This window comes from Aotus nancymaae, unplaced genomic scaffold, assembly GCF_030222135.1.
Source record: "Aotus nancymaae isolate 86718 unplaced genomic scaffold, 86718_ANA_hifiasm-v0.15.2.pri h1tg000036l, whole genome shotgun sequence".
Classification (NCBI taxonomy): domain Eukaryota; kingdom Metazoa; phylum Chordata; class Mammalia; order Primates; family Aotidae; genus Aotus; species Aotus nancymaae.
Genome location: NW_026988450.1, coordinates 48,452,089 through 48,467,045, shown reverse-complemented (window position 1 = coordinate 48,467,045; position 14,957 = coordinate 48,452,089). Strand labels below are relative to the sequence as shown.

The window sequence follows — 14,957 nt, the reverse complement described above, 5'->3', positions numbered from 1 at the left end:
TAGGCAGTGTCAAAGTTGAATTCAATTATCGTGAACTAAATTATGGAAAACCCTGCTAAGTGTCCACTTTGTATGTAGGGAAACAACCCTCACACATCCAGTGTCAGAAGCATTAGGTTGGGTGCTCTATTGAATGTGTGAGAGTGGGAAAAACACCTTGGGTTTTCTATATATCCTCTATAATTCCAATATCTCCACACTTGATATCTTTTTTATCGCCATCCTAACAGGTGTGGTTTTAACTTCCAGTTCTCTAATGACTAATAGTGTTGAACATCTTTACATGTGTTTATTGTTCATTTTTATATCTTGGATATATATCTACTCAAATCCTTTGCCTATTTTAAATTAGGTTTTCATTTTATTTTTGAGTTGTAAGAGCTCTTTACATATTCTGGACACAGGTCCCTTATCAGATATGTGATTTATTTGTAAATACTTTATCACATTCTTATGATTTCATTTTCTTGACTGAGTCCTTTGTAATACAAAAGTTTATAGTTTTGATAAAGTCCAATTTATCTAGTGTTTCTTTTAACCCTTGTGCTTTTGATGTCATAGTCAAGATAACCATTACATAATTCAAGGTTACAAAGATTTACTCCTAATTGTTCTCTAAGTTTCAAGATTTCAGCACTACATTACAGTCTATGACCGATTTTGAGTTAATTTTTGTGTGTGATGTGAAGTAGGGGTTGAACTTCATGTAGATATCCAGTAGTCTAAGTACCATTTGTTGAAAAGGTTATTCTTCACCATTGACTTACCTTGACATCATTATTAAAAAAATTGATAATGTGACAGTTTACTTCTGAATGCTCAATTCTTTTCACTGATCTATATCCTTCTGTCAGTGTGTCACTGTTTTGATTCCCATTGCTTAAGTTTTGAAATAAGTATTGTGAGTTCTCCAACTTCACACCTCTTTTTCAAGATTATTTTGGCTATTATGGGTCCCTCAGAATTTCATACATATTTTAGAATCAGCTTGCAAATTCCCACAAAGAGAGCTCAACTTCCGATGGGAATTGTGTGGAATCTGTAGGCCAATTTGGGAAGTACTGCTATCTAACAAAACTAAGTCTTCTGAAATACAAACATGGTATGTATTTCATTTATTTAAGTCATTTAAAATTTCTTTCAACTAAGTTTTGTAGTTTTCAGAGTGTAAATTTGCACCTTTTTGACAAATTTATTCATAAGTGTTGTATTCTTTTTAATGGTATTATAACTGGAATTGATTTTAATTTCATTTTTTGATTGTTCATTGCTAATTGATTTTTATAAATTTTTATATATTTTATTTTATATATTTCATGCATTTTTATACATTGATCTTGTTGTAGCCTGCAACTTGGTTAAACTTGCTTGCTTGCCCAACAGTTTTTCAGTGGATTCCTTAGGACTTTCTATTTGTAAGATCATGTCATTTATAAAAAGACATAGATTTATTTCTTCTTTACAATCCAGAAGACTTTTATCTCATTTTCTTAATTACTCTGACAATATCCTCTAATAAAATGCAGAATAAGAGTGTTAAAAGTGGACATCTTTGTCTTGTTTCCTTTTAGGAATTTATGGTGCACATAGTCTTTTAAGAGCTCTGAGAAGCCAAGCTGAAACAGTATTTTAATTTTGGACTACCAAGCATTTGCAAACTTATTTGAGCAACTTTTAATATTACATGAGGCTTCTATCTCTTGGAAAACATTTTTGGGAACACTGTATTGTGGATCACAAAATGAGGCAAGTTACCTTTTACTAGAGAATAAAAAAACAAAATTCATAGAGATTCAAAAAGAATGAAGTAACACAAACTGTCACACAAACTAAAGCCTTTAAATTTCCTAGCCAAAAAAAAAAAAAAAAAGTTTTGGAGATTAAGAATGTTAATCCATTTGGCAGTAAAAAAGTCAAATTATCACCTAACTAGTAAAATAATTCAGGCTTGCCTAACATTCTCTTTCATTGAGATTTTTAAAATTGAGACATAAAATCACATTCTATAAAATTCACCTTTTTGAAATACAGTAGTAGGATTTATCCTACTTCTCAGCAGGGGATACACTGCAGACTCCCAGTGCATGCCTGGAACTGGAGATAACAGCACACTGTACAAATTTAAATTTATAAATTAGGCACAGTAAAGAGATTAACAATATAACTAATAATAAAATAGATTACAATAATATATAGTAATAAGTTATACGAATGTGATCTCTTTCTCAAAATATTTTATTGTACTGTACTCACCTATTTTTGGATGATAGTTGACCTGAAACCACAGAAAATAAAATCTTGGATAAGGGGGACTACTATATACAACTCAGTAGTTCTCAGTGTATTCACGCAGTTATGCAACCATCACTACTATCTAATTCAAGAACATTTTCATCACCCCAAAATGATCTCCATCATAGTTAGCATCACTTCCCCTCAAGCCCTGGAAACTACTAATATACTTTCTGTCTCTCTGAGTTTGTCTGTTCTAGATATTTCATAGAAATAGAATCATGTAATTGGTGGACTTTTGCATCTAGTTCACTGAGATTTTATGGTTAACTAAATCATGGGAATGATAAAATCAGCCCTAGTATGCAGGGTGTTTTGCTTGTGGATATATTTGTATTCTAACTGAACCACTCCCACTCTGAATATTTCAGTCAAAAGTGGTTTCTAATTTTGCTGTTACTCCTTTGATATTGATGATACAGCATTTCACTGAGATCTTGAAATATTTTTTATAAACTTTTATATGAATACTTTTTGTTAGTTTGTTTATTTAGAAGTGACCTTTGAATGTGGGCTTTCAAGGAAAAATTATTAGGTGGAGTTTGTCATCCAGCATCTAGAATTTTTTTTTTTGAGATGGAATCTTGCTCTTTTGCCAGGCTAGAGTGCAGTGGCATGATCTCGGCTCACTGCAACCTCCATCTCCCGGATTCAAGCAATTCCCCTTGCTTCATCCTCCTGAGTAGCTGGGACTACAGGTGCACGCCATCACGCCCAGCTAATTTTTTGTATTTTAGTAGAGACAGGGTTTCACCATGGCCAGGATGGTCTCGATATCCTGACCTCATGATCTGCCTGCCTCGGCCTCCCAAAGCGCTGGGATTACAGGTGTGAGCCACCCAAAGCGCTAGGATTACAGGCGTGAGCCACCACGCTGAGCCCAGCATCTAGAATTTTATGCTTGGCGCTCTAACACATATTGCTAACCTTTATCTACAGGGCCACCCCAAAGTTACTCTATATGCTTGGAATTCAAGTTGTCCTGAGTGAAAAGACCAGACAGCCTCACCCAAGAAGAGTTGGGCAAAAAAGGAATAAAAGGAAGACTCTAAGAAATATTAATATCAAAGAGATTAAGAGGAAGACCAGTGAAAATGACTGAAAAGAAGTTGCAAGAGAGACAGAAGGAAACCCTAAAAAAAAGAATTCCACACAATTGTTCCCAGCAAGTGAAAACACAACTCAAGCAAAAGTCAGAATGTGGAAACAGTACAGAGGAAAGGAATTATCTCAGTGGTTCACTTTACGGATGGTGATAAGATCTCTTAATATAAAATATGTTTCTTCCACCAAAAGTAAAGTAGGTCTCTATTTTAGGACCACTTACTTCTGAAGTAGGAAAGATAAAGACACCTCGAGGAATATTCAAATGTTAGAAAATTAAAGTATTCTCATCTAGAATTTATTTTCTATTATAATCATTTCCCTAGATCCTACAGGAGTCAGAAGATATGAGTTGTAACCTTGGCTCTATTAGTTTCACCAAGGACAACTACAGTATTCTTTTGGCTATTCAGTTTCCTAATCAGTAAAATAAGGAAGTTGAGTTAGACAATTCCTAAAGCCTCTTTCAGCTCTGAAATCCTAAGATTATTCATAAACTAGTTACACAAAAACTTACTTAAGGGCTGAATACTATTAGATTCCTCAAAAAATAATACAAGAAAGAGATCATACATACATAAGACAAAGGAAAAGAATATAACTCAAATACCAAAGAAATCTGAGGAATAAGGTTCCTAGATCTGTTTAAAGTAAAAATAGCTATCACCCTCTAGACGGTAAATGTATCACCAAAATTAGAATCTTTTCCTAGCAGTAACATTTTCTGGAGAGCAGTTGGAATTTATTTTTTAAAAGAGTAAGACTACAACATCTGAAAAACAGACGAGCAAGAAGAGTAAGACACTTGTTCATCTGTATTTCTGTGACTTTTCTCACTTGGTATTATTTGCAACTGTACTTTTCTGTCTGGCAGCAGTGCCAACTTCAGTATGAATCATATATTATTTTTATCATGTTGATTACATATGTTCACCAGTTTAGTTGTCCACTTACGCTTGGTGTGGTTTGCAAATACTCAGTGACAAAATCCAGAGCATAGCATTTTCACAGAAAGTGTTTACCGTGAAATTTTTCTTTAGAAGTTTGCTTTTCTTTACAGCTTTGATCCATATGACATCCACATTCCTACATTTCAAATAATGGCTTACACTTAAATTAATAAAATGTTTCACTTTGATACAACATGACTACAGTAGGATGTGGTGGTTCTACAGAGGACCTCATTTTCTTATGTGATTAGAGATTTGGTCAAATTTGACATCTGCTAAAATTTTCCAAACTATGCTTCTTCAGTTTTATGGTGACTTAGTACTTACATTCTGTTATTCATCAACACTTCACAGAAATACTTGATTTGTCTGAATGAATTAAAAAACCCACAACTGAAGAAAATCAGAAAAATCTGGTTTTAAATATCAAAAGATCTTGAATGAGAAATATTTCCACAGGCCACACTAAGTAAGTTATTGATCACTGTACGTCTTTGCAGGATGAAAATTGTTGCAAGATTGGACATAAGAAAATATAACTTACTGGTAAATATCTTTCCTAAGGACAGATCTGCCAAGGGGATTGTCAGCCTGGGGAGCCATGGCAACAGAGCCGATCTTCAAAACCACGGTATCTTCTTTTGCTGCCTGGTTAACTGTATCAAAAGAAGGAGATTCATGAATACACTGTGAATCTGTACATAACTTTAGGCATAAAGAGAAATCTTTGAGGGAATGAAATACAGATACATTAAGATAAGATCAATATATGAGAAAAACTAAAATAAAAAAATTATGTTTAAAATAAAAATCTTTGATGCTGTTCTTAATTTGGTTCCTACCCATTAAGTGGTTTTCTGTTAAAATACACAATAAAAATAGCAATGAAAAAACAAACAACTCTGCTCCCAACATTAAAAATTATGATATTAAATATATATAAGTAATATTAAAGCCAAATGTTTACCTAACTTCACAATCTGCATCTTTATCCTAAATGATTATCAACTTTGAGTTTTTAATACTTCATTGTTGTCTACAAATATATTGAAGTGTATTACAAAGTCAGTGAAAAATTCTCAAAGCCATTTAAATTTACATGCTAAATAATAATTAAATACAATACACACACACACACACACACACACACACACACACACACACAAAGTATATCACTTCAAGCTCTAAAATGTCAGAAAATCCAAAAGAAATATGATGGCTGCAATGTTGAAGATGGCAAACACCAACTATTGAACATGGGAGAACATATCAACCTGTTATTCTAGATACTTTTTAATTTTAATAACTTCTACTCTAAAATTGCTTCAGAAATTGGAACCCACACCCCTTTAAAAGTTCTACCTCCTAATGACATCTAAAACTATGATAAATCATCCAGAAAACAAAAAAAGGTAAAAGAATTTATCAGTTCTAATTCTTTTCTTTGTACTGAATGAAATGATACTTAACTATATGCTCTCATTTAGTGCTAAAGTTCAGCATTTTTTCCACAACTCACCAGCAAATTCAACATCTTTTCTAAGGACTATTTGGGATGAATAGGGGTATTAATGGCCCCATTCATTACATTTTACTCTCTATTCTCCAACAGATGATTCTATAATAGTAGCTGTATAAACACTGTTTAAAAAATGTTAACAATATACAACTTTCGAGGTCTTGAAGTAAACATACATTAAAACTTATAATTTCTCTCAAGGAACTATCATCTGACAAAAATAGAACAGAAAATGACTGGCAGCAAGACCTAAGAAATATCCTGAACAGAACCTGTCTACAAAGGCATACAATCCATATTTCGCAAACTGCGGTGCCCAAAGAATGCAAAAGCTACAAGATTATTTCCAGCTGTATTTCTAGTATATTATTTCAGTATATTATTTTCAGTATATTTCAATATATTTTCAGAATAATGTTTCAGTATACTAAGTATGGTCTGACTCAGATTAGTTCAAGAAAAGAAAGTCACAATTAAGAAAATCAGAAAATAGTAAGAAGCATAAGATATTCAGTGAGAGAAATAAGGAACCAGAATAAGATAACCATGAAGGGAGTAGGGGAAGGCAAAATAGTAGGAAGGTGGGATAAAGGAGAGCAAAAGGAGAAAAAGGAGATAAACTATCATAACAAATATTAGCATATGGATGCCACAGTAAAGACAGTACTTTTACAGGTCCATAGCAAAAGTTCAAATAGAAAACTACTTCTCATGCAGCTGTACTATTTTCAAATGACTTAGAGGTTTGGCTTGATTATAGGTCCTTATACTATGAACATTGTTTACATTTTACAGATCTTGCATTTTATGCCAAGCTTATCAAATAGTTCCATGTGGGTAAAACCTCTGATTAAGCAGCAGGCATCAATTAAATCAATAAATAGTAAGCCTGGAGAATAGACCATACCACAAAAGTGCAATTAGTGTATTTGCTAACTGTTCTTCCAGGCTACAGATACTACCCACCATATGAAAGTCTGAAATGTAATAGAAACATTGCAGTAAATGAGGTACATATGGAGGAGAAATGACGTACTTCGTGTTACATACGAAGCCAGATCCAAGAACAGAATTCTTTTTCTGTTAGAGCCAAAATCATTCTCAGTAGATTATACTGACTATGAAGTTAGAATAAAAAAAGCACTTAATGCAGATCATTTATAAACTACATTAAAATAATTTTATTAGAGAAAGTATTCAGCTTATCAAAATATATCAGAGATGTAAGAAAAAATAATAAAAATATGTATATACACATGAAAGTGCCTTGAGTCATTAAACAGTTACTTTATTGCCAAAAAAAAAAATATATATATATATCAGCTTCTCTTTTTTTGGCTTATTTCACCTGTATTTAATAGTTGGACCATATGAGGAAATGTTCCTTTTAGAAATATTTTCAACATGAAAATGAATGCCTTCCTTCTTTGCTTTAACTCTGTTTTTTAAAATTCAGCCTCATGAGGAACTACTCATTCTAGACAGGCTAGATTTTAAAAAGTTCTCTATTGTGAAATAAAAAGATTACGCTGGAAGTCAAACACTGCAGATTTAGAATCCTGATAGTAACTGCACATAACGCAAACAATATCCAGGTTGAAAACCAGACTTTCAATATAATTTTTCTAAATAAAATATTAGAATGTTTAATGTATTTTTTCTGATCATTAATTGAATTTTAGATATGATTAAAGAGTCTTACATTAATGTAGCATGAATTATAAGTATGAAAGATTTTATCTTTTCTTGGGGCAAGAGAGTGTATATATGTGTGTGTACAGAACAGATGCATGAATGTACATATGTATATGGCATATGAAAAGGCGATAAACAACTCTGAAACCAAGAGTTTGTATCAGTAACCAAAAGCTTGAATAAAGACCAGAGTTTTCACACAATTGTCAGGTAAGACTGTTGCTTACAACAAAGTTTTAATTCCAGCCTGAAACAAAAGTGTTCTGGAGATTTCAGCTTTCCTTGAAGATTCTCAATAAAAAACTCAATTTAGTAAAACATCTGAAGTCTCAAGAGTATTTGAAATTTCCACTGTGTAATGTTATGCTTTTATAAAGTCAAAACTGTTGTGACAGCTTTCAACAAAAGGTTTTAATTAGTTATTCCCATACTGGCAGTTGAAGACAAAAGTTTCAATAAATGTGTAACAAATGACCATTATGCATCTTAATAGAAAGCTTAATTGCATTTAGTTTATCATCATCTTTGACACAGATTACTCCATGACAGGTACAGATTTCTCGGTAATATTTTAATAATAAAGTTTCTGCTGAAAAGCATGATGTAGCAAGATTTCGTTATTCTTTCATGCTCATCAAAACGACTTACATATACTCAACTTAAACCCCTGGGCTCAAGCCATCTGCCCACTTTGGCCCCCCAAAGTGCGGGGATTACAGGCATGAGCCACCATCCCTGGACTACATTTATAATTTAATTAATCTGATAATCACCTTATTCAAACCTCCTTGTAAAAGTTTTCTAGAATAAAATGAATACTATACTCATGACTCCAACTTACAAGAGTCATTAATGATATTTGTTTCTTATGAAATTGCTCCTTCAATCACGATTTCCATAGTCACATTATAGCTTTTAACATGTATTAAATGAATAGATCCAATCTCTGATATAAAATAAAATGTAAGAATTTATCTATACTTTAAAATGGTGAATATTATATAAATTTTACCTCAATAAAAGTTTTTCTCTGACCTTTTCACGGGTAATTTATGATCATTTAAATTAAGAGTAGCAATGAAGAAAGGTAAAATATCAAAAAAAAAATCTAACATAATGTGTCAAAATCTGAAAATTTGGCAAGAATTTCTGTATTTGTATTCTTAGCTTAGGCACATAGTCTGGCTACTTGTAGCACCTCAAATAGAGATGCCAGTAGAGTTATAAGTTAAGATACAGATATATGCACAGATACAGAGATGCAAAGGCAGAATACAAAAAAGTAAAGATATGAGCAATATATATGCCAGATAAAAGGATTAATACACAAAAAAGTATTAAGTAATAAGGAAAAGATAGGCAACTCCTTAAAAAGTAGTGTACTTTTCACTCATGAGACCTACAAAAGACTAAACATAAACTTCTGTTAGAGTAAGAAATAGCCATTTAGGAAGGCAATTTGACATCTCTTAATATTTTAAATGTATGGAATCCTTTGATCTAGCAATCCTTTTGCTGGTAATTTATTCTACAGATACACACACCCAGGCCACAAAAAAATACCACTAAAAAGTTGTCTGTTGCTAAAAGTATGCATATTAGCAAAAGATTACACTTAAAAGTCCACAGAAAAATAAAACAAATTATGTTTTCCAAAGACAACTATACCAACATTCCCCCATCTCATATACTCTTATTCAAAGTGACCTTAAGAAGTACGTAGGCACCTGAATTCTGAAATTATATGTTAAAAACCCACCATAGTCACCACCAGAAAAGGAAGCAGCAGCAGCAGAAGGAAAAGAAGGAGAAGAAAGAAGAGGAGGAGGAGGAAGAGGAGGAGGCGGCTGAGGCAGAAACATATGAAGAAGCAGATGAAGAAGCAGCAGAAGCAGCAGAAACAGCAGAAGCAGCTTTAAAAATAAAATGGCAGAAGTCTGGAAATATTTCTGCAATTACAATTCATTGGGGATTTTTCTAGTTGAAGCAACTCAATGGGAAACAATAAAACTGTGTGATATGTAGTACTAATGTTTATAACACAGTAAGTCCAAAACAAAAACATATAAACAAATAAAAATAGCCCCAGAGAAAATTAAGCTGTTCTTTTTTTCCTCCCTTTTCTTAAATGGCCTGATTTGTAATATTTCTGTCATAAATGTATCAGTGAAACAGAACTAAACCTTTGGTAAGTATAATAGAAGATAAAGCTAGAGTTAAACAATGAACTTCAGAGCTCTGCCTCACCACAGAGCTGCTCAGGTGCTCAGCACACAGGTGCTGCTATGCTAAGTGTGAGCTCCCTTTGCTTTTCTCCTTGACTAAACCATGCCTGCACATTGGCACTGTTCAGAAAATAACACAAATTGTGCTTTACTCTACAAGGGCTTCCAAGAAGTCTGGTGGTTCCTCAAAAACAGAATTCCAAATAGAATTACCATGGGACCCAAAAATTCCACTCTTAGGTATACACCCCAAAAGAACTGAAAACAGGGCCTCCGACAGAAAGTTGTTTGCCAGTGTTCATAGCAGCATTACTCACATTAACCAAACAAAAGGTGGAAATGACCCAACTGCCCAACAGATTAATGAATAAACAAAATATGATATATCCATACAAAACAGTATTATTCAGCTATGTAAAGAAATAAAGTACACAGGCAGTAACTAGGATGAACCTTGCAAACATTATGCTAAGTAAAATAAGCCAAAAACAAAAGGATAAACACGTTTGATTCCACTTATATGAAATTTCTAGAGAAGGAAAATTCATAGAGACAGAAAATAGATTAGAGGTTACCAGAGAATGAGGGTAGCTATTACTTAATGGATACAGAGCTTTTGTTTGGTGTGACAAACACATTTGGAAATAGTGGCACAACATTGTGAATATAATTAATGCCACTGAATTATACACTTAAAATGATTAAAGTAAGACTTGTAATCCTAGTCTCTGATAAAATGGACTTTAAACCAAAGAAGATCAAAAGAGACAAAGAAGGGCATTACATAATGGTAAAAGGATCAATGAAGCAAGAAGAGCTAAAGATCCTAAATATATATGCACCCAATACAGGAACACCCAGGTACATAAAGCAAGTTCTTAACGACCTACAAAGAGACACAGATTCCCACACATTAATAGTGGGAGGCTTTAACACTCCACTGTCAATATTAGACAGATCAACGAGACAGAAAATTAACAAGGATATCCAGGACTTGAACTCACATATCGACCAAGCAAACCTAATAGACATCTACAGAAATCTCCACCCAAAGTCCACAGAATACACATTCTTCTCAGCACCACATCACATCTACTCTAAAATTGACCACATAATTGGTAGTAAATCACTCCTCATCAAATGCAAAAGAATGGAAATCATAACAAATAGTCTCTCAGACAACAGTGCAATCAAATTAGAACTCAGAATTCAGAAACTAACTCAGAACTGCACAACTTCATGGAAACTGAACAACTGGCTCCTGAATGTTACCTGGATAAACAATGAAAGGAAGGCAGAAAAAAAGATGTTCTTCAAAACCAACGAAAATGAAGCCACAACATGCCAGAATATCTGGGACACATTTAAAGCAGTGTCTAGAGGGAAATTTATAGCAATAAATGCCCACATGAGAAGTAAGGAAAGATCTAACATCAACACCCTATCATCAAAATGGAAAGAGGTAGAGGAGCAAGATCAACAAAACTCAAAAGCCAGCAGAAGAGAAGAAATAACTAAGATCAGAGCAGAACTGAAAGAGACAGAGACACAAAAAACCCTTCAAAAAATCAATAAATCCAGGAGCTGGTTTTTGTAAAAGATCAACAAAATAGACCGCTAGCCAGATTAATAAAAAAAGAAAAGGGAGAAGAATCAAACAGATGCAATAAAAAATGATAAAGGGGATATCACCACCAATTCCACAGAAATGCAAACTACCATCAGAGATTACTACAAACAACTCTATGCACATAAACCAGTAAACCTGGAAGAAATGGATAAATTCCTGGACACTTGCAACCTCCCAAGCCTAAACCAGGAAGAAGTTGAAACCCTGAATAGACTAATAACAAGGGCTGAAGTTGAGGCAGCAATTAATACCCTACCAACCAAAAAAACCCCAGGTCCAGATGGGTTCACAGCCAAATTCTACCAGAAATATAAAGAGGAGCTGGTACCACTCCTCCTGAAACTATTCCAAACAATCCAAAAAAAAGGGAATCCTTCTCAAATCATTTTAGGAGACTAACATCATCCTGATACCAAAACCTGGCAAAGACTCAACAAAAAAAGAAACTTCAGGCCAATATGCATGATGGACACAGAAGCAAAAATCTTCAATAAAATACTGGCAAATCGACTGCAACAGCACATCAAAAAGCTTATCCACCATGATCAAGTAGGCTACACCCCAGGGATGCAAGGCTGGTTCAACATACGCAAGTCTATAAATGTAATCCACCACATAAACAGAACCAAAGACAAAAACCACATGATTATCTCAATAGATGCAGAAAAGGCCTTCGACAAAATTCAATAGCCCTTTATGCTAAAAACTCTCAATAAACTAGGTATCAACAGAACATATCTCAAAATAAAAGCTATTTACGACAAACCCACAGCCAATATCATACTGAATGGGCAAAAACTGGAAGGAATTCCTTTGAAATCTGGCACTAGACAAGGATGCCCTCTCTCACCACTCCTATTCAATACAGTATTGGAAGTTCTAGCCAGAACAATCAGGCAAGAAAAAGAAGGGTATTCAATTAGGAAAGGAGGAAGTCAAATTGTCTCTATGCAGACGACATGATTGTATATTTAGAAGACCCCAACAACTGAGCCCAAAATCTCCTGAAACTGATAAGCAACTTCAGCAAAGTCTCAGGATACAAAATCGATGTGCAGAAATCACAAGCATTCCTATACACCAATACAGACTTAAAGAGAGCCAAATCAAGAACAAACTGCCATTCACAATTGCCACAAAGAGAATAAAATACCTAGGAATACAACTAACAAAAGATGTAAAGGACCTCTTCAAGGAGAACTACAAACCACTGCTCAACGAAATAAGAGAGGACACAAACAGATGGAGAAACATTCCATGCTCATGGTTAGGAAGAATCAATATTGTGAAAATGGCGATACTGCCCGAAGTAATTTATAGATTCAATGCTATCCCCATCAAGCTACTTATGACCCTCTTCACGAAACTGGGAAAAACCACCTTAAACTTCATATGGAACCAAAATAGAGCCTGCATAGCTAAGACAATTCAAAGCAAAAAGAACAAAGCTGGTGGCATCATGCTATCTGACTTTAAACTATGCTACAAGGTTACAGTAATCAAAACAGCATGGTATGGTACCAGAACAGAGATATAGTCCAAAGGAACAGAACTGAGGCCTTGGAGGCAACACCACACATCTACAACCATCTGATCTTTGGCAAACCTGACAAAAACAAGCAATGGGAAAGGATTCCCTGTTTAATAAATGGTGTTGGGAAAAGTGGCAAGCCATGTGCAGAAAGCAGAAACTGGACCCCTTCCTGACACCTTACACTAAAATTAACTCCAGATGGATTAAAAACTTAAACCTAAGACCTCAAGAAGAAAATCTAGGCAAAACCATTCAGGACATAGTCATAGGCAAGGACTTCATGACTAAAACACCAAAAGCATTGGCAACAAAAGCCAAAATAGACAAATGGGACCTAATTAAACTCCAGAGCTTCTGTATAGCAAAAGAAACAATTGTTAGAGTGAACTGGCAACCAACAGAATGGGAAAAAAGTTTTACAATCTACCCATCTGACAAAGGGCTAATATCCAGAATCTACAAAAAACGAAAACAGATTTAACAGAAAAAAAAAAAAAAAACCCATTCAAAAGTGGGTGAAGGACACGAACAGACATTTTTCAAAAGAAGACATATATGAGGCCAACAAACATAAGAAGAAATGCTCATCATCACTGGTCATTAGAGAAATGCAAATCAAAACCACATTTAGATAGCACCTCACACCTGTTAGAATGGGGATCATTAAAAAATCTGGAGACAACAAATGTTGGAGAGGATGTGGAGAAATAGGAACACTTTTACACTGTTGGTGGGAGTGTAAATTAGTTCAACCATTGTGGAAGACAGTGTGGTAATTCCTCAAGGATCTAGAAATAGAAATTCCATTTGACCCAGCAATCCCATTATTGGGTATATATCCAAAGGATTATAAATCATTCTATTACAAAGACACATGCACATGTATGTTCACTACGGCACTGTTTACAATAGTAAAGACCTGGAACCAACCCAAAGGCCCATCGATGATAGACTGGACAAGGAAAATGTGGCACATATACACATGCAATACTATGCAGCCATAACAAACGATGAGTTAGTGTCCTTCGTAGGGACCTGGATGAATCGGGACATCGTCATTCTCAGCAAACTAACACAAGAACAGAAAATCAAACACCGCATGTTCTCACTCATAGAGAGTGATGAACAATGAGAACACATGGATACAAGAAGGGGAGCATCACACACTGGGGTCTGTTGGAGGTGAATAGGGCAAGCACAGTGGGGGGTAGGGAATTTGGGGAGGGATAACATGGGGAGAAATGCCAGACATAGGTGATGGGGATGGAGGCAGCAAACCGCATTGCTATGTATGCACCTATGCAACAATCCTGCATGTTCTGTACATGCACCCCAGAACCTAAAGTGCGATAAAAAAAAAGCAGATTTCTGTTTTCTAACCTATGTAACCTTAATGTAAATTATATTATTTAAAATTTCATTAGATGCTCCTACATAATAAGGAGAAAGCATAAAGGTCATTACCTTTGCAATGAATATACACCTTCTTACTTTTCTGGTTAGCAAGTTGTTTATCACTTGTAATTGGTCAATAAGACTAACTCTTCATTTTTTACCATTTATGTGTTTCTACAAATTATCTGAACAGATGAAAGCAATTGTATTCTACTGTCAGAATATAGGATATTCAGAGAACAGTAATTTCACATCTCAAAGTAATTTTAAGATAGCTTTTAAGAAAAATTAGACATAAAAAGTAGAAACTGGTTTGTTTTAAGAATCTGTAAGTATAATACGTAGAATTTAGTTCTAGACACCTTGTAATTAAGGACTATAAAGTTCTACAAATATTTTATTATAAAAATGAAAAAAATTTTAATAAACTTTAAATGTTGACAATACTATTAGGCAGAATACCTGCCCTAATTAAGATCATCTGTCTATGGCAAACAGAACAAAAAACAGAACTAAGCTCTGAAAAGAAAGTGAATGATGCCTGATGCTTTTCCTGTTATCTATCATTAATGACCATTCAATGTCTTCCTCTTCCCCATAGTAACTAAGAGAC

At 34.2% G+C, this 14,957-nt stretch overlaps 1 protein-coding gene across 7 annotated transcripts in view; it reads right to left on the bottom strand.

Moving 5' to 3' along the window:
• The window catches only part of VPS13B (vacuolar protein sorting 13 homolog B), an 839,649-nt gene that overhangs the window by 346,674 nt on the left and 478,018 nt on the right, over nt 1–14,957 (bottom strand). For all 7 annotated transcript variants that reach the window (XM_064384451.1, XM_012455820.2, XM_021675751.2 and 4 more), the window contains exon 30: nt 4,891–5,002. In XM_064384451.1, coding sequence (XP_064240521.1) covers nt 4,891–5,002 — 112 coding nt within the window. The remainder of the gene's footprint in view (nt 1–4,890; nt 5,003–14,957) is intronic.